Below are 20,740 nucleotides of genomic sequence, written 5' to 3' on the forward strand. Positions count from 1 at the left end.
TGGCATGCTCGCAGTACTGAGGTGTCCCCCATTTCTTGTGTCCACACCGGTACTTCTTACAGTATCTATAGCACATATTTCGTGGCGAGTCAATACTGTAGTAATAGAAAGTATGTGAGAGCATTATGCAGATCATGGGGAGTAGTGGTTTTATAGACCAAAATCGGGCTGGAAATAGAAGCGAGAGCCATCTATTGGCTGCAGCAGAGTCGCTGACCTTAATGCAAACATATGTTGAAACTAACGTATTTCACCGATCACATACCACAGCATTAATTTGGGAAGTTACTTTTGTCGTGTTTGTCGTGTTTGTCTCAGAGGTCCAGCATGTCAAGGGATCAAACGAGTAGTATCTTGAACTTAATTAGTGCGGTGGAACAAAGTGGTCGAGCTAAACTAATTTAGTATGAGAAGCTACTTTAGATGTTTGTCTTGTTTGTCTTACACAAAGTCTCTCATACTAAATTAGCGTGGAAGTACAAAGCTGTGAGAGAGGTTGAACGTGGTTGGTTGTTATTATCTAACTAGTAGCTAGTGAAAGCTAAATATATGTGTGTGGGTCACGTGGGTTAGGGCTTGTGTAGTAGCTCCAACACCCCCCCATGCTACGCAGGCCAGTTAATCCACGCAGTCAAAAGCGCCCAAATCATTCAAATCTGCAATAAAAATTAATTACAAAAAGTAGAGTCTAGTTTCCTCATAAGGACTAGCTCCATACATGAAAAACATAAAAAACATGCAAGAAGAACGCTCAAATCCATTCTTTCAGTATTGGTATTACCCCCAGTTGTTCTAACGCCGCGGGATCTCATTCTTATTATTTTTGTGGTTTTCATCGTCATAGGCATAGGCATAGGTCATCGGCATAGGTCATCGGCATAGGTCATCGGCATAGGTCATCATATGGGCAATCGGTGGCCCGGCATCATATAGGCACTGGGGCCTGGCATCGTAGGCACTGGGGCCTGGCATCATATAGGCACTGAGGCCTGGCATCGTAGGCACTGGGGCCTGGCATCATATAGGCACTGGGGCCTGGCATCGTAGGCACTGGGGCCTGGCATCATATAGGCACTGTGGCCTGGCATCATATAGGCACTGGGGCCTGGCATCGTTATCGGTATTTCCATCGTTTTGGCGTCGATATTGGCGGTCATCATGAGCATCATTAGAAGACTTGCTCAGTATTGTAGCATACAGGTGTAGCGGCATCATCATCATTGACCTTCTTTCTATTCTTTCAATCTGCAGATCATTTCTCTGAGTGTTCAAACCAGCAGCTTGGTTCATCATGGCCTTCCATCTTGCAGGCAGTGCATTTCTTCTTGGTGTTCTTATTATCCTTCACATCCTTGATGGCATCTTTGTTATTCTTTGTGTCATTTCTGGCATTTTTGTCATCCAACGGCAGGCGGAGTAGTATATCCCTGCAGAGATCAAGGAAATCATCTTCTAGTGATGTGACATTATCATCCTTTGCTGCATAGTCCATGCGATCTCTGATAAAGGTTGACCACTTCTTGGTGAGGCCGTTGAGGAGCTTGTCAAAGAATATGAAGTTGGGGATATTAGCATATTCAAGGCGGATATACTCAACGCGGATTGCAAGCAGGCATTCTATGAACAAGTGGTTGAAGCCATCATAGGTGGCAGTTGCACTGATATCATTGAATTCCTTGAACAGGCGGGCTCTGCGGATTTTCACCTGTTCTGAAAAGAATGCTGCTATGATGTTCCATAGAGCAGCAGAACTTAGGGAATCTTGAGGTATAGTAAAAAGAGATTTGGCTTCAATAGAAACAGAAGATCATACAAAATTGTATAGCCAGGAGTTGCATTCCTCTCAGAATCATTTCATATTCTTAGAGACATTCTCCAAGGGCTTGCTAGTGAGAATATCTTCTGTATGAGATTGCTTGACAACAAGCAGGATCTCTTCCTTCCAAATGGGGTAATCAGATGTTGATTTGAGAAGACCTGGTTTTTGAAGGTATTTGACGCGTTCACGGAATTCTTGGAGGACTCTGCTCAGTGCAGGGATATTCCCTTGATTCTGAAGGTAAGCAGTAAGATCAGGGCTTAGATCATTGCCATCATTGACAGTAGCTGTAGCAGTAGAATTGCTAGAAGCTCTCATCTGGCATAGTTCTTCATCCATCTGGGCAATACATCGCCTCAAGGCAGCAGCTTCATCAGTCATATTGTCATTATCTTGATTATTGTTATTGTGTGGTGGTTTTCTCGCGGTTATTGGGGTTGGAAAGGATTCAGGTGCAGTAGTTTGATTCTCTGGAGTCTCTTCGCGGTTGATTGATCTTGTATTGACAGGCATTTGATATGGGGTATTTGAATGAAAAAAGCAGCTATTTGAAAAGCTTATTGTATGATTATTGCATGGTTATAACACTTTGTAGAAGTGCAAGGGCTTCATAACCTGTGAGAGAGATTGAACGTGGTTGGTTGTTATTATCTAACTAGTAGCTAGTGAAAGCTAAATATATGTGTGTGGGTCACGTGGGTTAGGGCTTGTGTAGTAGCTCCAACAAAAGCGACCAAGTTAGTGGTGAAACACGCTAGAAATATAAGTAAGCCCACATTTCCACTCGTGCTCAATGGTGCTAACATGTCTTGAAGATTTTCTCATTCACCGCCAACCTACTTCTGCTCAAGATATCTCTCGTCGACCATGGGCCTGTGTCCGCGGCATTCCGTTACGGAATTTTGGTTCGACGAAAAAACGAAGGAGTCGGAAATGACCGTAAGATGCAAAGGAAAATGTTTCCATATATATTTATCGCCTGGCAACTTCCGTGACTCTCCAGCTATCCTAGAGGAGTACCTTCGATTCGCTGAAGCTATTGAGACAGACGGTGACCCTGATGGCCTACAAGACTGGGCGCTACAACCATTCCTTCCGTTATTCAGCGACACCGAGTCGGCGTTGGGGAAATCCCAGTTATTCACACTCCATGACTATCTTAATATGGAAGCCTTTCATTATTCGCTTCGGGCTGCCAATAACACCCTCACTCCTTTCCGGGACTTTCAAGTTACACCAACACCAAGATTAGATGGAGTCGATCTGGGCGACTATGAATTCCGCGTACGATTGCTCTCATTCCATCCATCGCAAGTACAGATTTGCGCTGCTTGCCCGGAAAATGCACTTCTCACACCCCCAGAGAAAGTACTTGTGGATGGAAACATGATCTGCTTCTTTAAGCCCTTGGGTGCAGGTGAGAAGCGAAGCGCTCTTCGCGAACTGGAGAGCTACAGACGCATAGAAGAGCTGCGAGTGGACCGGAGGCTGCAAGTTCCCCGTCTGTGGGGTCTAGTCCGGGACGACAAAAACTCTCGATGTTTAGGGCTCTTATTGTCTTGGGTCGAATGCCGACACATGACATTAGAATCCGCCTTGCGGTCCGACGACTCGTTTACTCTACGGCAGAAGTGGGCAGGTCAATTAACTGCCACGTTGAATCATTTACATCGGGGTGGGGTGATCTGGGGTGATGCGAAAGCTGCTAATGTTTTGATTGATGTAAATAATGATTTATGGGTTATTGACTTCGGAGGCGGATATAGTCAGGGCTGGGTTGAGAAAGAGAAAGCAGAGACAATTGACGGGGACAAGGAAGGTTTATTGAAGATTAGAAATTTTCTTTTCCAGCAGAGCTAGTCCAGCAGCAGGGATTTGACTGATTACAACTGTCATCAAGGGAGGGATTATTCGGCTCTTTAATTGAGTTGTTGCATTTAACCGTTGTATTCTGCCAGTAAGAAAAACCGAGAGCCGTCACGTGCTGGAGCCTCAAAGAAGCTCTATTAAGGCAAGACTTCAATTCCCTTGGTATATCTTAGCAAGCGTATTGTTACAATTCTTGGCACGGGACTATTCCCGATTTTACCATATTTTCAAAGGTTAGGACCTATGATGTCCATCGATGTAGCATTTGCCCCCGCTCAGATTTCTTCCAAGCAGCATGTGGAGAAGAGTTCAAGGTACGATGTCTGACGATTTTGGTGATTATAGATTATAACTAGTGTAGGAAGCTAAAAACCGAGAGATACACCTTAACGATGACCAAGTGAGTGTTCTGGGAAAGCTCCCTGATCCATGGTGGTCACAATGGGAGTCCAGAGCGGATTTTTTTAATGAGGATGCAACTATTGATATCACGACTGGTGCTCCTTTCCAAGATAGCCTGGAAGAACGGCACGATTGGTTCGTTAATGCGGCTCGGCGGCGATCAGATATGGAAGAGCAGGGGAGGATGAGAAGAAGGCTTTTCTGCATATGATTTGAATGATGCTTCAATATTTACCAAGCGACAGGGCTATCATTCGGGATGTTGTTGAGTCTGAGTGGATGCAAAAATGGGCGTTTCCTGCAAAGCAGGAAACTAAATTAAAAAAAATCAGAGATAACAATACTCAAATAACTATGAAAATGGTCTGCTCATCAGAGGGAACGATTCCCGTAAAGAACCTATTTAGAGGGCTATAGAGCTACGGACACTGTCAATGAGAAAGTCCCGAGCACTGATGAAGACTCTAATAACTCGACTTTACAATCTTGCGTCTACCGGCCCTGCGTGATCTCTGTCTCTGCTTGAAATGCCTATAGCCCGCCAGAGTTGTCAATGATGGCTGCTTGTTCTTCAATTCTGTGTGGAATTCTCTGATCAACTTCTTGCAACCTGGAATCAGATCACTTCATGATTGTCATGTAGACTCTCATGAGACATGATTCTTCAGAGATTTCTCATCCCCTCACACTCAAATCTGAGAATGCAGTATCTTTCTTACTGGTCACTCCTCTCTCATCCTGTTGCATACAGCCAGGATTGCAGGAAGCTCAATATGCCTGAAATGCAATTGGTGTACCTGTCTGGTCCGCCAGGTAGTCTTTCATGTGACAAGGTACTTCAGCATTGCCTCATCCCCCCGCCCACGGATCCGGGAGTCCAGTATCCTTCTTACCGGCCACTCCTCCTTGGTCGCGCGTTCAACCGGGATTGAAGGAGATTGACTCTGTGGATGTGGAGAGATGCGGGTGTGAGCATTGTGAGAAGAGGTTGACTCACTCATGGTAAGCAGGGGGGTTTCTGTCGTGGGTCAGTGGGAAACTGAGACTGTAATGAAATGAGCCTTACCTGAAACTTCTCACGGAGTCAATGCGGCACTACCATCCGTCATTGAATCCAGTTCGCCACCTTTCTCAGTGGATGCCTTGTTGGCGGATGGCAACGGCCGAGGCATCTGCGCATTCACAGACTCTTCTGTGAATCCATCATCATGATAAATCTCCATCGAGTCATCTGAAATAGCCAGTCAGCGGAGTCGGTAAGAAACGCCATGAGGGAGCCTCGAAACTGACCTCTACTTGCACCTGGCCAGTATGCATGAAGGCGGGCTTCAGGGACACTTTCTTCAGCCGCATCCACCTTGATAGTTATATCAAAGCAGTCATCAGAAGAATCGCTAAGATCTGACCTGGTGAGGAAGGTGGCAGCATGATTGTTGATGTTTCTCTGACTTCTGCTGAGAGGTTGACTGCTGTTATCTGATGAGATCTTCTTCAAAATCCTGTCAAAGTCATTTTCTGGAGTTTCAGATGGCTGGGACTGTTGACTTGCAGATGAAGAAGAAATGGGAGATGTAACCAAGAAGGATGAGTGAGAGGGCAATGAGTGTCTGAGCTGCTGTGAGGGACAGGATAGAGAAGAGGCTGTGTCAGTGGTGGAAATGAGTCTCTGTGCTGAGAGATTGAAGAGCTGTAACTGTGTGGAGATTGCAGGAGGTTTGAGGCTCTGTAGTAGTTTGAGAGAATTCATGAGATTTAGAGGTTGATAGAACCAGATCTTGTTCATTGTGACTGCAGTTGGGTTTTGCTCTGCATGAGTGTGTGTGCTTTTGAGATTGAGGTTCAGAGAAGCTGTGATTCTTGTTCTGCAAGCAGTGCTTTTAAGAAGGGAAAAAGCTGATGCTTTTATAGAGTGATAATCAGAAATGCTCCTTCTTTGACAGAGTGCTCAAAGTCTGTGAAAGGCTTTTCTGTGTGTTGTGAATAGATCCCAGCATTTTCAAAAAATGCTTTACTTCTTCCCCTTCAACCTGGGAAACTGCCTGTAAAACAGGGATGAATTGCAATGCAACACATAGAATGCAACATGTAGAGCCAGAGTTTCTCTGAACTGCATCTTTAACTGGTTCAGAGTCAAGAGTAGACTGACCGTGTGACCGTGTCTGAGACCAGGACCAGATTTTTTGATAGTCCCATTACCAATTCGACTGATCCCATTACACAGTTTTAACATTAGATAGTAGTCCCATACTGTCCCAGTGAGACTTACTGTCTACTCTTGTCACATTTTCCAAATGAGATCATGATTTTCACTTCTCAATTTAAATTATTTTTATTGCTTTAAATGACTTTAAATCTCATTTGAGCATTATCAAAAAGTGTTACTTTTTAAAAAATTAAAAATAGTCTAAAAAAAACCTTAAAATGTCTAAAAATAGTAACTTTATGCCAAGAATGGGACTAAATGAGATCAAATGGGACCACTTTCTCATTTTTTTCAAGTCATGGTTCCATTTTAAGATCTGATATATAGTCACTTTACATGTTTTTTTGATAGCCAGTCCCAGCGGGATTCACGCCAAGAAATGTATGAGATCAGACCAAATGGGACCAAATGTGAAATTCATGGTCCCGGCGGCCAGTCTAGTCAAGAGTCACCATCAATTCACCAGGAATCACAGTCATAGAACAAACTCAGCAAGCTCATGTTTCATTTCCTATACACTGTATGCATGAGGATGAGTGCAAATTGATTATGAGGTTGTAGAATTGATGACAAATGAACTGAGATAGAGCAGACACATCAGTGGCTTGGATGCCTTTGAATTGCATGAAGAACTCACTCTACCTTATCATCACACAATCACTGCACCTCTGACTCTCTCAGCTTCCTCAGCTGGAAGTGACTCAGTGTCAGATTCACCAACATTCCTCACCAATGAATCAAACCTTGAATACAAGGATATGCAGCCGACACTCCAGAACAGTCAATTCAATCATTGAAAGCAGTCAGAGGCTCAGTGAAGGCGGGCATTTTGCGTCCACACCCTCTCACATCACATTCTAGCGTCCAGCCGCACTTCTCGTAATCTCGCTATGCTGCAGGCGGGGGTGCTGGATCCACACAATCTCGGATCTCGCTGTCATGAGGGATTTTCACCATTGGTCAATAGCATAGCGCGGGCATGCACCGGCAATTATAGGCACCCCTCTCTCTCTCTCAATGTTACACCTCAGTGTCCAGTCGAATCTCACTGCGCTGCTGGCAGAATGTTGAATTCATGCAATCTCGGGTTCTGCTGACATGAGGGATTTTTGCCATTGATTAATGGCATGACGTGCATGCATTGAATTGTAGTTCCAGATGGAAAGAGAAGAAGAGAGGTGATGAAATTCTGAATATGTTGCAGAATTAACAGAGTAAGTCAGAGAAGATGTTCACAGGCAAGAGAGGCATGAGTGAGTGAAATATTCAGTGAGCAAAGCCTGTTGTTCTCAAGAAGAGAAGTGGGTAATTATGATCTCTCAATCTACATGGTCTTTCAAGAAGACTGAATAAAGGGGATGGGCTGGGATTGATGGGGGGAGGGCTGGAAGGGGATGAGAGGGAGGGAATGCAATGGCGAAACGGGTTCGGCAAGGGAGATCGGCAGATATCTTTTGTGTGGTGCGGCAGGCTAAGCCTGAGCAGGGGGGAAGAGGGAAAGGGGATAGCGGATGGGGCAAAGGGGAAGGGGAAGGGCAAGAGTGAGATGAGAAGGGAAATTGGGAAGAGGGAAGGTGCGTGGGTGAGAGGGAGGAGGAGTGATCTTATATAGATTTTCAGACCGCGTCAATGATGTAACTCCAAGCGGCGAGGTGGAGGCACACCAAACCCGAAGGGGCGACGGCACGACCGACGCGGCCAATGGACGGGGTCCGCGGGGCCAGGCCCAGCCCTGTTCGGGAAACGCGGGAGGGGGGAGGGCCAGGTGCGGCCGCGTACTCACCGTCCGATTGTTTACTAAATAAATATTTAACTAAGTAACTACCACAGTCTTGTTCACTTGATCCTTGATCCCGCTACACTCTACGCTCTCTTGCTCGCGGATATTGCTCTAAATAAGCAAGTGATAATAAAGACAAACCTTTCTTTACTCCCTGATGTGTATATAAAAATAATGACCTTGGTAGACACTTATATAGATAAATACCTAATCTTATGGCGCTTCGAGCATGTCTTATCTTCGACAGTTCTACAAATAGCTAGACACGGCTAACCCTCTTCTTTAGACTATCCAAGTCATATCAGAATACAAATACTTGTCCAAACGAACGCCGCCCGTGTCTAATTATTATAAGCCCACGGTGGGGTAGGCTACAGTTGTACAAGAGTTTTATCGTAGTATTACATACCACGGCGGCCAGGATTATCAATCAGCTAGGATTGAGTTTTGCGAAAAAGGTAAATGACAGTAGGAGAGACGGAGAATAGAACTTCACTGGTATACAAGACGTGTTGTTCAGTCATTCGTTTCCGAGATAAACACGGATTAAATGAACGGTTTGAGTGTGACTGTCTGCTCGCGCTGGTAGGATTGATCAATCATTGAGGTTGTCCGAGAATGAGAGGAGGGAGCGTTGTAGTCAAGGAAGGGTTGAGAGTTGAACCACCCTAATAAGTCAAAACAGTAGACATAATCAGTATCTAACATGCTCCGCGATAGACATCTCAAGGTGAAGGAAGATAATCACTTCAAGACTGATATTCGAACGTTGGATGTTGTTTTCTGTGTTGCGGATGTCATTTGTCAATATGGATGTCCCAAAACGGCTAGCGTTTTGCCTTGGCCCTAAGCGAAACGAAATCCCACAACCCGCTCGCTGGGCAACAAGTCTCCGCCCTCCAGACTCCGACAACCAGGACACCCAGCGACACCACCCCCAGTTCGACAGCCGGCCAATTCAGTCAAAATGGTAAGGAGTCCTGTTTCTCTTTGATTCTCTGCCTCATTGTCTGTCTTCTCTCCCGGATGAGATACGTGGGGTTATCGATGCGGGAAGGGGGGAAAAAGAACGCCGAGTGTGTGTGTGCGATGAGCTTTGGAGCCCACAGCGAACCGCGCGAGGGAAACGACAGCGGAATTGGAAAGATCTCATCGTTTTGGAGTTATCGACGGCGTTTTGTTCAGTAAAACGCCCGTTCGGGAAATTACGGTTTAGTTTGCGTCAAGCACATGCGGAGGATCTCGCGAAACGTATCCAGAAGCTATAATCACCACCATCATCGCACAAACTTTCTGGAGCGCCTTGAGAAACGAAACGAAATTACGTCTCCCATACTACACGAATTTGGCCGTTTCTATATATTTATATATATATATATATTATTCCAAGCGACTGAAAACTCATTCAACCGGACGATGCTATGATTTACTTGCGGGCGCATGATGGTGGCGGGATTATTTATATATCGGGAGAGAAAGAAGACCAAAAAAAAAACCATGGTGAAAGTGGTGCTGATGATATCTGGGCTCCGTCCCGAAACAGGTCAACATTCCCAAAACCCGCCGGACGTACTGCAAGTCCAAGGAATGCAGGAAGCACACCCAGCATAAGGTCACCCAGTACAAGGCTGGAAAGGTGAGAAAGCAAAATCTTTCCCCTCTCATTATGGAAAAGAAAGGATGGGAGGAAGAAAAAAAAAAAAGAATATGTGGTGGATGTGGTTGCTGATTGTTGTATTTTTGCTTTTTTGCTTCGGTTCTCGAAAAATATAGGCCTCGCTATTCGCACAGGGAAAGCGTCGTTACGACCGTAAGCAGAGCGGTTACGGTGGTCAAACGAAGCCTGTTTTCAGGAAGAAGGCAAAGACGACAAAGAAAGTTGTTCTGCGGTTGGAGTGCACAGTCTGTAAGACCAAGGCCCAGCTGGCTCTGAAACGATGCAAGCACTTCGAGTTGGGGTACGTTTAAACTCACACGCACACACAACCTTTCTCTAACGGGGGAAACATGGTTTGCTAACAATTCGTTTCTTTTCCTACAGTGGTGACAAGAAGACAAAGGGAGCGGCTCTTGTTTTCTAAGCTTTTTAATCCAAATCTTATCCGTTGTCCTGGGTTTCTATCCGCCTTTTTCCATTTCTCTTTCTCTTTTTTTTATATTTTTCTGTTCTCCTTTTAGCATTTGTGGGCACACACGCTCTGTAAATAGAGCGGATGGTTGAAATTCTAAAAAAAATGAAAATGAAAGTCATGAACAGTCCCTGATTTTTTATTTTATTTTACACGACACACCCTTTCATTTTTTCGCTGATCGTTGTTCGTTTTACCTTCTCCCGCTCATGACCAAAACCAGACGTAGACAGTCCGCAGGGTTGTCTAGATGCCGAACACGTCGATTGGTGAAGCACGTACCGTCTCTCGCGGCCTAGGGGGGCCTATTTCCTGATAACATATGGGATACGCCGACATCGACTTGGTGGCTTTATCCAAATCCATATCTCCGTCTGTCCCCAGAAATATATATATCCGACAGCTTATTCCTACACCCAAAATTGTTCTTAGCTTCGCTCTCCGTCATCGCTGCGCCGTCTTCGCTCTCAGCTCTTAGCCCATTTTGATCAAGCTGGCGCCGGAAATTCTTCCTAGGACAGAAGGAGCGATGAACGGTACCTTCCCACTTCGTATATGAGGGTTTTGAAGGTCAGAAGTCGCGACTCAAAAAGCGATATATACATTCAGAGCCGCACTTTCCTTCAAAACTTTTGACCAAAAGAAAATCTCGGAAGAGGAAAAAATAAATTACCCTGCATTCCCTATACATTTTAGGGGACATGCGTGCATGATGACGGGGATAGGGACGTGGGGGGAGGCGGAGACTCTCGGACAGGGACATCATCAGTAGTACTGACTTGAGTGAAATGACAGGTCCATAATATTATCTGACATCCAGAGGGGATTATGGCTTTGAGGGGGTTATGTTTTGTAGAAGAGTTTCTGCCGTATATATGCCATGCCAGCAGAAGCAGAGCAGAGCAGCTCGAATAGTTTTATGACTTCAACAATTTTCAAATCTCAGTGGACACTTTATTAGGTACCTAGCGCATCTGTTTGTCTATCAATAGGCAGATGGAGAATGCGTACATGAGAGAAATTATTAAACTCCCGTAGTGGTTTGGAATGAGAAATGCACAACGATCCCTTTTGCATACTCATTCGTGCTCATAGGAAAACCTCTCAATAAAATAGCTTTGTGAAAGAGTATCTCTCTTCTCTCTGCGGATTACACGTTCATATTACGTATGCCCCCTCTTCTCTCATCTCGAATTATACTATGTAACATCTTGTTTATAGATATCTCCCTCTTATCTCACATCTCACATCTAATCATTCATTATATATAGATAGATATATACCTATTAAACCAAAAGAGGGGGAAGAGAAAGATAGTTACAAGGTCTGATTTTATTTGAACAAGGAGAAAGAAAATATACATCGAAATCGATGAAAAGGATTGTGTGTTGGACCTTGCCGTGTGTGGGGGTTGTTGGAGGTATAAAGGGAAAAAAAAAAGAAAAAAAATCACCAGGGAAATCTACCCGGTTTTCCGTTCTATATAATGGTTAGGTTTGGTTAAACAGCCCGAGTAGTTGTGTCATTGACTGAGTCGAAAATGCAAGAATAGGAAAATGAAATACAATAAACATAAAAAAAAGAAAGAAGCCCATATAAATAACACCATCCCTGCGTACTTTTTGCCGTTTTGTCATTCGTTTGACGCGTGATCTTTTTGCAATTTGTCGATACCCTTATTTATTATACCCATGATTGCCGAATAGTCGCTAAAGAAACATGTGTTCAAGAGAAAGCAAGAAGGAAGGTTAAGGAAATTGTGTGAAGGAAGGAAGCATGAGAGACATGAGAAAAGATGAAGAACAAAAAAAGCCTTCTATGCAACGCGATGTGTGGGTATACAAAAGATTAAATTAAGTAGGGGGAAAAAAGAGTAAAAAGAGCCTGTGAGAAATTCGACGCTAAACTAGACAAATGGCGATTCGGAGAAAAAGGTCGTTACATGAACTTTTCTCGGCCCAATAGCATAACATAACATGGTGGGTTGTGTAAGAGATGGCAACACAACAAATCAGGGCCGACTTGGGTCGGTGACCGGGTCGGTACTATTGTGGCCCGGTGTCATTGGGGGGTGTTTACTATGTCCACCCTTGTTGTCGTCATCGTGGTCGTTGCCGTTACCATCATTACCACTGTTGTCTCCTTTGCCGCTGTCATCGTTAGGAACTACAGTTATCTTTGAGTTGATCGAGGCAGACCTCATGCGTGACGTCAACGGTAATTGGTATTTGACAACACCGCGCACGATCAGCTCAAAGGGATGCTGCAAGACCCGTTCCCAACGAGCAGTCCCGCCTTCTTCGGTTTTGTTTCCTGGCTTTGCAAGCCTTACTTCACCAATTGATACGGATGGCTCGTACTTCCAAGGTGAAGAGTCGAAGGTGAGAGGAGAGTCGAAATGGAAAATGCGGCCGAGGAGCATAGTCTGTGAATCGCCAACAGGGTCTTCAGGCGGGTCCTCAAAGATAGGATCCGTACCTTTGTCAACGCCACCAGTAGTGTGTGTGCCATCGCTTGTGGATACGGTATTCCGTTTCACCGCGCTAGCTAAGCGGGCCCGCGCTCTGCTATCTTTCATCCGGGGTGCTATTATATACGGGTGAGAAGCAGACCCATGCCGGAGCCACTCAGCACCAACGTATCTACTCTTTGCAAATATATTGACATCCATATCGTTGACTGTCAGGGTCACGAGATTGGGGTTGATTGCTAGAACCTCGAGGCCAAACATAATCTCCTGTTCTGAGGCCAAGACGTTCTGGATCTTCTTGACGTGCACGTCCGCAAGCGGCTTCATCAGCCCAACCACAGCCGTAGTCGCGCCTCCAATGAGTAAAAATAGGAAAATCAGGAGTAGAACACAGAAACCGTATCGTGAAAACCACCTTCTTTGTCGTTGCTCCATATACTCCAGCTGACGAAGGCTTGCACTGTTAGGACGACGACCGTGACGGCTGCGAGTTGCACGAACAGACCCGACAAGCGGCGTTCGCTCATCATCGGCGCCCTCACCGTCGAAATCGTAACCATATGTATCGCCATTCTTTTTAGGGCTGCCCATACGATGGTTATGAGACCCACGGTATGCTTGTTTACCCCCGTTACTAAAGTTATGTCTCGATGACTTTGGACTCTGGGAAACAAGAAATGGTGACTGGTCGAGCACCGATGGGTGACTACTTCTCCCGTGCCGACCAATGTGGGAATGTCTTGTCGTATGTATATGCCCGTTGGTTCTTCCACTTCCCCTTCCACTAGATTGGTCTCCGTCTGCATCCAAGGTACCATAGCCGGCATTGGTAAACTTCATACTTCTTTTCCCAGTAATGGTGTGGTCCCTTAGGCCTAATCGTGATCGACCTCCATACTGATCGGCTTGGCTGGCCATCGACGTATTGCTGGGAGTCCTCGAATGATATCGAAGTTGGCGAGCAGGATGGGAGTCTGGAGGGTTTGAGTCGTAAACAAATGTTTCTGCAGAATCAGAAGAGTCTGCCTCATCGACTGCGCTAGCAACTTTAGCCTCAAATATATCTGCTTTGGATGAAACTATTGGCGAAGTTACAGTTAGTTTAAATGAAGAGTACTTGATACCAGACCGAGCAAGGGTTATCACAAACCTGTACCGACCGGGAGTGCTGTTGGCTTCCGAACTGGTTTCTTTTTTTCCTTTTTTGGTCGAATAGTTTCATCGCTTGCTTTCAGCCTGACGCTACCTCCAATATCCGTTCTAGCAGAGACGCGTTCGCCTGTACCACCACCAAGAGATACTTGGGGTATAGAGCTAACCGTTTCTGCCTCGATAATCATATTCCTCGCAGGGGCATCGCCAACCTTCCCTCGAGTTGTACTCAGCGAGGTAAATGAGCGCTTCGCAAGAATATCGCCCGGCCTTGCGTTGGCAGATGATATCCTTGGTTTGCTCTTATTCCCGCCGCTATCACTTCCACTTTCCACGCCAGTTTTGGCAACAAATGGCGCAGATTCATCCGCATTTTCTTCCCGTGGTAGAATTTCTGGAGACTCTGCCAGAGCACCACCTTCCTCTACCTGTTTCCAAAATCGATCCCGTCCCGCTACCACCTCTGTTCAAAGCCACCCTTGCCGTTTTGGCGATTATATTTATCATCAGTTTCCTCCTCTGGCGCATTCGCATGTTGGGCGATATCGACTGTGGGTGCGGGGTTTCTCTTGCTAGAGATGTTTGCTAAGGTAGTGTCATGGTCCGATCGCTTTGGCGCGTGAGGGAGATTGTTACGCGACGATAGAACCGGCGGAGGTGGTGATTTGAGTCTAGGAGATATAGGCCATTGCTGTGATGAGTCGCCATGCTTCGAAGGCATATTATTGGACTTGCTGGGACGAGGCAAGTCTGCGGACTGTTCAGTCGAAGGTGGTGGGAAATGCGGTTTGTTCACATTGGAGAGATTCCGTCGGAGTGCGGCGGCAGAGGGGGTAGGGATGCGATTCGGACTCAGCTCCTGGCTATTTTTGCGTGATCGAGAGACTGCTCTCGACGCGGTTGCGGAGTTTATCGATCGAAGGGGACGGATGGGAGAGGTCTCGCGTGAGGAAGTCACCGAGTTCGTTGAAGACACTGGGGCTGATCGTCCGGGGGAATGTCTGTGATGATAAGACATACCCACGAACGAAGTCTGAAGCCCAGATGGTGAGACGAGAGCGCCAGGTCGAGAAGAACCCTGCGCACCGGGTCCAGAACTTGTTTGTGCAGCCAATGAACCCCCACTGTGAGTTAGTGTAGACTTGTCATCGGCAGGTAGATTATTGGAAAAAGATGGATTATTTGGTGAAGCCATGACCGGAGTGACAAAGAGCCAGGAAGCAGGTTTTCGGCGGGTTCCAAGCAACTGATAGGGGCGACGTATGTTGGGGCCAGCCCGCAGATTTGGTCAGAATTCTCCCAGTAAGACGTTACACAGCTCATAAAAACCGAGTTAACAGATGTAAGGTGGCTTCATGCTTTGTTAGTAAATAAGTGTCGTATTGGAGGTACATGTACAGTTGAGTGGTGGGATGGAATTGTCGGATGTTCGTTGTCAGTTGTCAGTTGTTGCTGTTATTGCTGTAATGCTGCTGCACAACACAAGATCATGATTGAGAAGATATTCCAGCGAGTGTTGGACCAAAGAATAAGAGACCCAAGCAGGCTGTAAGGGAGTATCGGTTGACAATTAATTTGAAGGCCGACGATGATTATTTCGTAATTATTTCCCAAACGCTATTCCAGAAAGTTCAAAAAAAATAAAATAAATAAATAAATAAAGTAAAGAAATAAAAGGCGAAGGCGAAATGCAAAAAGAGTTCAATTGTTGATCAACCAGTTGTCAAAAATTTATCTCTCTGGACTTTTTTCCTGTTGGCGTGCGCCGGACGCACCACGTTCCTGGCGTTACGGGGCACTTTAGTCAACTTTCGCTGGCGATTATTTGTTATTTGCCTGGTTTTCTTTTTTCCGTTTCGACTCCTTCTCGGCAATCCTGTTCTGTCACTTTTTTCCGAGCATCGTGGCCAATTTTGAGCCCTATGGAATTAAAAGTCACAGGCGAGACCAACTAGCCTGGCACGCCGTCGCACAGGTCGCACAGGGGAAGCGATTTAGTGGGTCAAGACCAATCGGCGCGGCCCACGTCGAAAAACCCCAGCGCAGCCCAACGTACAGCGAATACCTAGACCTCACTCAAGAGCATTGAAAAACCACGCCGGGTTAAATTCTACAGGGCGACAGCCAGTGGTCGGCTGCCAGCGACAGCAACCCCCAGTTCCCCCAAGAGCCGAAATACCGCAGGTAGGCGAAAAGAGGATATTGAGAACAAGGGGTAGAATCAAAGGATAGAATCAAGGGCGGAGTACGGAATACACTAGGTAGGTCTGGAGAACTTGGCTGAAGGACTGGACCGTTGAAGGCCTGCCGGGGTGAAAATATCAACGTAAACGAGCCAGGATTGGATTGGAGCGTGGGGAAGCAGGTGAGTGAGCGGGGATAGAGGAAGATCCGGGCGATGACGGCGGACAGGGAATAGAGAGGGAGGGAGATTCAACAGGATACGATACGTGGAGAAGAAGAAGAAGAAGCAGCGCAGGGGGTTGGTTCTGTTACTGTGCGGGATGTGAGAGTTTTCAAGATGAGAATGACGATGAGGATGAGGATGAGTATGACAATGGGACGATGACCATGACGATTATGGTGATTGATGATGGTGATGATGATGATGATGATGATGGTTGGTGGTGGTGGTGGCAGCGGGTGGAAGAAGTAGAAGTTGGCAGTTGGCAGTTGGCAAGGCGGCGGAGGTTGAAAGATACCGCATTGGGCAATAGGGAAGGCTGCTGCGGTAATTTATGTCGGCGAGGTGACAATACGTGACGCGCGGTCAACCGCCGGTCCAGACCACTCTCCCCAGGGCCGATCTAAAGACCCGTCGTCCCACCCAAATCCCGCGCCACTGAGAGGTACCTATCCCCCCCCCCAAATTACTGTCCTGTCCTTGAGTCCTTGTCCTGACCGCCTCGCAGCCTTGCCACCTTGCTGACACCGTACCAGCTACCGTCTCTTTGCGTGATACAGCTTGCTTTGATCCTATATTGGTTCCAGCCGGCGGTTGAAGGGAATCACACGCCACAGAATAATGGAATGGAATGATATCCATTCTACACACTGGAAACCCTCGTTTCTACTGGGTTATGGATGAGCTACAAAGTTTGATGCTTTGGGCATTAGACGGGTTTTGCAAGGCTCGGCGCACGAGAAATTCCCTATCTTGGTTAGCAAGTGGCACGAAGCCTGCTTTTAATATGTGTATTGAGCCGTGTATAATATAATCTGGTGCAAGACTAGACAGCGCAGGTAAAGTCCAAATCAGGTTAGTGGCATCTCATTGTGACTCTCATAGGCCAACAAGCTATAATGATATCCAATGAATATTAACTTAACTGTCACGAATATCTAGTGGGTGGATTAAAGTACCCCATTCTAGCTGGTTTATCAGGATAGTGCAATTTAATAATTACATGGTGGATATTTAAAGCCCACCTTGTACTTGGCAACTAAGCAGTTATGTATGCGCTAGTTCTCTCCACTAATTGCTTGAACTTGAAGCCCAGAACCCATCCTGTTTTACCAAAGATAACTAACTGATTTTTGTATTTTTGTATTTTCACATCGACAGCTTTGCTCTTTGCTTTCCAGCATCTAAACAGCTGAGCCTAGGATGCTGTCAACTTTTCCAGCTCGTGCTATTGATAACCAAGCCAGTTCCGTCGCATTAATCAGGCCCAACCACAAGGAAAATGGCGATACTCGTTAAATAATGCGGGGGAATGGACAAGGGAAATCGCTCTCGACCGTTGTTCCCAGCTGGCTTCGATGGCAGTGGCTCTTTTGTTCTGGACTCATCGTAGCCTGAGGGTTCTGAACCAGAAAATGCTTGATCTGTTCAAAATTGACATTTGAATTCATAGCCATACAAGTGATATATAACTAACCCAGGTGCCATTTCTGAAAAATATCATTAACTCCCGTCGTCTAGTTGCAGTTGCCATAATCCTCGGTTCAATTCAGACGCAGGACACCTCCCCGCCCCCATATATGATCTTCGTTTCTCATTATTTACTTCCAAAGATCTATTCCCAAAATTGACTCCAAGCGCGGCGTAACACATGTGATGAGAGATGAGAATGATAATCAGAGCCATTGACCCCCGCAAACGGGCCATGTATGATTCTGAATCAGACGAGTTCAACAAATAATAACAACCCTGGACGTCAGTCTGTTGTTCTCTCTCTCCAAATCTCCAGCTCGCTCACATTTCTCTATTTTATTTTTTAAGACGGGAGGCCCGGCGGCGAACGAGAAGCAACCATGGTCATGTTTCCACTTTTATTTCAATTGTGGGAATGGAGTTAACATGTCATGTACATGTACATGTACAGTACATACATGCACATTCTTTTGACAGCCCAGCCACGGGATTCGCACAGCGATGAATATATCATCTCCCTCCCTAGATATTTTTGAAAACGGGGAAGAGAATAGTCAAGGCTCCCTCTCGAATGGACATCGAACTGCCTTCCTAGACTGAATTCTCGATAGGTCGTAGAGCTTTTCTGGATTCTTCCCTACTCCATGTGCTTTATCCATGACGGGCGGAAAGAAGCATATTTCGCTTATAATATATAGCCTTCTGCCTTGTCTTAAGGCTTAACCTATACCCACATCTGCGCAACCAAGGGGCTACGGTGCGCCTAACCCAGGCTGCATGGAGGTTCTTGCTAAGAACTCGGCGTTGAAGAGAGAAGTAAATATCTTCCTATGACGCGATTGATGGAGGGTTATGGGGAATGTAGTGGGGCAGGGTAGAGCTGGTTCTCTTCCGCTTTGCATATATCTTTACGTCTCCTACCTATGTCGATGTTAGTCCCTTCCCAGGGAGAAGGACGCCTATAAATGTGCCGGACGTATTTGCTTAGGGTGAGCCAGTGGCGGATGAGGAACTCTCACGGATGCAGCATCATCAGTCATCCTTTATTGAAGTCGTTCCGGTGCTCATATCCGCACTTTTCGCTGCTGCTAATTCTGGCTGTTTTTGTTTTCTTGCCCTGGTTGGCGGTTTGAAATTGTCCCCTCTCCCCGGGGGAAATGATGAAGATATACTAATTGGGAAATTGTAAGAGTGGAATGTGTGGTATTAATCTTTCATGTGTTAATTGGTTGCGTTGCGAACCCACCTATGCTTTATATATACCATCCTTGTGCTACTTGTAAAAAAATAAAAATAAAAAAAAATAAAAAAAAAATCCAGCCAGCTACTATTAGATGAATGACTATTCCCGCCAAATAAACAAATAAATAATTGACAATGGGGCTGCACCGCTCTCCTGTTGTATAGTGTATAGAATACACTTTGAGAGCATCCATTCTCGCCTCAACCTTCCAACAAACAACCAAGACCAAGCTAAGCTATTTATCCAGGAGACGCAAACGGCAGCCTTGCTCAGTAAACCTGCCTCTCCATCTCCTACACAAACATGGGTGGGACGGAAAGCCATAAACCGAGCGCTGCAGTCAGTGTGTTTCATGCACTCCATGTTTGCGTGCAAGCCTAGATTGTATGGGGGAAGGGCAGATTTTCGACTTCGATCGTAAAAAAAAGGCGTAAATGTATTTTACCACAGATGTAGATGGATGACCTACCTATCTTACAACTTGAATCCAGCACGCGGCAGAGAGAAATGGTGGGCGCAGTCAAAACACGCAATGGCAGATTTGTGAATATTGGGAGCTGTACAGCGTAGTTAATAAATAGTTAAGGGAAGGGAGGTCAGAGCGAAGCAAATATAAACGTGATCGCAGTGGTATATTCGCCAGATAAATAAAACACGGCGCAAAGCCAACACTGAGGCTGTACGGGCTCGTAAATCTCATAAACAGATCTGAGGTAACTATTTATTATTTACTTTATGACTCGGAAGCGAAGGTTTGTTTCTGAGAAACGTGGTCCGGCAATTAAATAACCGGCTCTGGAACCTGGAGTTCTTCATTCTGGACACAGACAATTCCCAGGTGACTTCATAGAAAGAGAAGGATAAAAGGATAAAAAAGATAATAAATACGACAACACCTGCGTATCCGCGGGTCCGTCCAGGTTCCCCGAGCGATCCGGGACGCCATCTCCTTCGACAGCCTCTTCGTTTGTGAAAAAGAGGAGACAAATTGAGTGGAATGGAGGGTTCTCTCTTCTCTCCAGAGAGGAAACACTGGCAGTTGGTCAAGAATGAGAGCGCCAGGGCTGTGTCGGGCGCAAGGCTGAACAAAGCACGACTCCTTTCAGGTTCTGACTGGCTCGCTGTGAGTCTGGTGAGTCTAGCTTTGAGTCTGGCTTTGAGTCCGGGGCAAGTTGTTCGCCTGTTAGCAATGCTCTAGCGGGATTCTGGAAGATGCCCCGCCGCTGCTGGTGTGCTTCGAGAATATCGCCCTGGTTCTTCTGATTGGTGTGAGGCGGCTTCGATGGCCGGCTTGGTTTTGGGGAAATAGTAATAATGTTGATGATCATGATGTTGATGTGTTACGATTCCCGGTACTTGGAAGAGGCTCAAATGAGGCTCAGTTCACCGGGCCACGACAAACGGTCTGATGCGACTGTTCAGATGAAAGAAGCATACTATCTATCTATCGATATGTTGAAACCTGGGAGCGGTACGGTACATCGCCTCGCTGGGTAGCTCCAGCAAACCGTTTTTGCGCAATTCGACGGCTGAACGTCGCAAGCCTGTCTCCATGACTCCAACGGTTTTCACCGGGTGGCAATGTCCTCATGCGTTCTCTTTGATATATCGAAGTCTGGGCGTCGTACCTATGTACCCTCGATTACAGTTGATGAACCCCCCCAGGACGCCCCCCCGAATCTTCCCCAAAGGGGCCTCAGATTTCAATCATTTATTTTCTTTCTCTCCATCTCTCTGTATCCCCTTTCTCTCCCTTACTACCCTTCCTAATCTTTTCTTTTTTTTTTTTTTTTTTT

At 46.0% G+C, this 20,740-nt stretch overlaps 8 protein-coding genes across 8 annotated transcripts; 4 read left to right on the forward strand and 4 right to left on the reverse strand.

The window, feature by feature from the left end:
• Positions 1–971: 971 nt before the first annotated feature.
• On the reverse strand, positions 972–1,157 carry BDBG_17708 (uncharacterized protein; the record flags this gene model as incomplete). Its single annotated transcript, XM_031725365.1, has 1 exon — positions 972–1,157. The coding sequence occupies one exon, from the start codon at positions 1,155–1,157 to the stop codon at positions 972–974; it is 186 nt and encodes a 61-aa protein (XP_031580585.1).
• A 95-nt stretch (positions 1,158–1,252) lies between these two features.
• Positions 1,253–2,470, reverse strand: BDBG_17709 (uncharacterized protein; the record flags this gene model as incomplete). The annotated part of the gene is made up of 2 exons (XM_031725366.1): positions 1,871–2,470; positions 1,253–1,705 (listed from the first exon to the last, which is right to left on the reverse strand). Exons 1-2 carry the CDS (start codon positions 2,330–2,332, stop codon positions 1,253–1,255), a joined length of 915 nt encoding a protein of 304 aa, XP_031580586.1. The 5' UTR covers positions 2,333–2,470.
• Positions 2,471–2,686: 216 nt separating this feature from the next.
• On the forward strand, positions 2,687–3,679 carry BDBG_08155 (uncharacterized protein; the record flags this gene model as incomplete). The annotated part of the gene is made up of 1 exon (XM_002621486.2): positions 2,687–3,679. One exon carries the CDS (start codon positions 2,687–2,689, stop codon positions 3,677–3,679), a length of 993 nt encoding a protein of 330 aa, XP_002621532.1.
• A 304-nt stretch (positions 3,680–3,983) lies between these two features.
• On the forward strand, positions 3,984–4,301 carry BDBG_17710 (uncharacterized protein; the record flags this gene model as incomplete). The annotated part of the gene is made up of 2 exons (XM_031725367.1): positions 3,984–4,002; positions 4,054–4,301. 2 exons carry the CDS (start codon positions 3,984–3,986, stop codon positions 4,299–4,301), a joined length of 267 nt encoding a protein of 88 aa, XP_031580587.1.
• Positions 4,302–5,166: 865 nt separating this feature from the next.
• On the reverse strand, positions 5,167–5,873 carry BDBG_08156 (uncharacterized protein; the record flags this gene model as incomplete). The annotated part of the gene is made up of 2 exons (XM_031723429.1): positions 5,167–5,321; positions 5,381–5,873. 2 exons carry the CDS (start codon positions 5,871–5,873, stop codon positions 5,167–5,169), a joined length of 648 nt encoding a protein of 215 aa, XP_031580588.1.
• Positions 5,874–8,945: 3,072 nt separating this feature from the next.
• BDBG_08158 (60S ribosomal protein L42) lies at positions 8,946–11,762 on the forward strand. The gene is made up of 4 exons (XM_002621489.2): positions 8,946–9,043; positions 9,617–9,709; positions 9,847–10,031; positions 10,115–11,762. The coding sequence occupies exons 1-4, from the start codon at positions 9,041–9,043 to the stop codon at positions 10,152–10,154; spliced, it is 321 nt and encodes a 106-aa protein (XP_002621535.1). The 5' UTR covers positions 8,946–9,040; the 3' UTR covers positions 10,155–11,762.
• Positions 11,763–12,213: 451 nt separating this feature from the next.
• Positions 12,214–15,019, reverse strand: BDBG_08159 (phospholipid metabolism enzyme regulator; the record flags this gene model as incomplete). Its single annotated transcript, XM_031723430.1, has 3 exons — positions 12,214–13,751; positions 13,823–14,278; positions 14,302–15,019. The coding sequence occupies 3 exons, from the start codon at positions 15,017–15,019 to the stop codon at positions 12,214–12,216; spliced, it is 2,712 nt and encodes a 903-aa protein (XP_031580589.1).
• Positions 15,020–15,563: 544 nt separating this feature from the next.
• BDBG_08160 (uncharacterized protein) lies at positions 15,564–17,273 on the forward strand. The gene is made up of 3 exons (XM_031723431.1): positions 15,564–16,673; positions 16,737–17,083; positions 17,171–17,273. The coding sequence occupies exon 1, from the start codon at positions 16,390–16,392 to the stop codon at positions 16,585–16,587; it is 198 nt and encodes a 65-aa protein (XP_031580590.1). The 5' UTR covers positions 15,564–16,389; the 3' UTR covers positions 16,588–16,673; positions 16,737–17,083; positions 17,171–17,273.
• The last annotated feature ends 3,467 nt before the right edge of the window (positions 17,274–20,740 follow it).

Source organism: Blastomyces gilchristii (assembly GCF_000003855.2).
Source record: "Blastomyces gilchristii SLH14081 genomic scaffold supercont1.22, whole genome shotgun sequence".
Classification (NCBI taxonomy): domain Eukaryota; kingdom Fungi; phylum Ascomycota; class Eurotiomycetes; order Onygenales; family Ajellomycetaceae; genus Blastomyces; species Blastomyces gilchristii.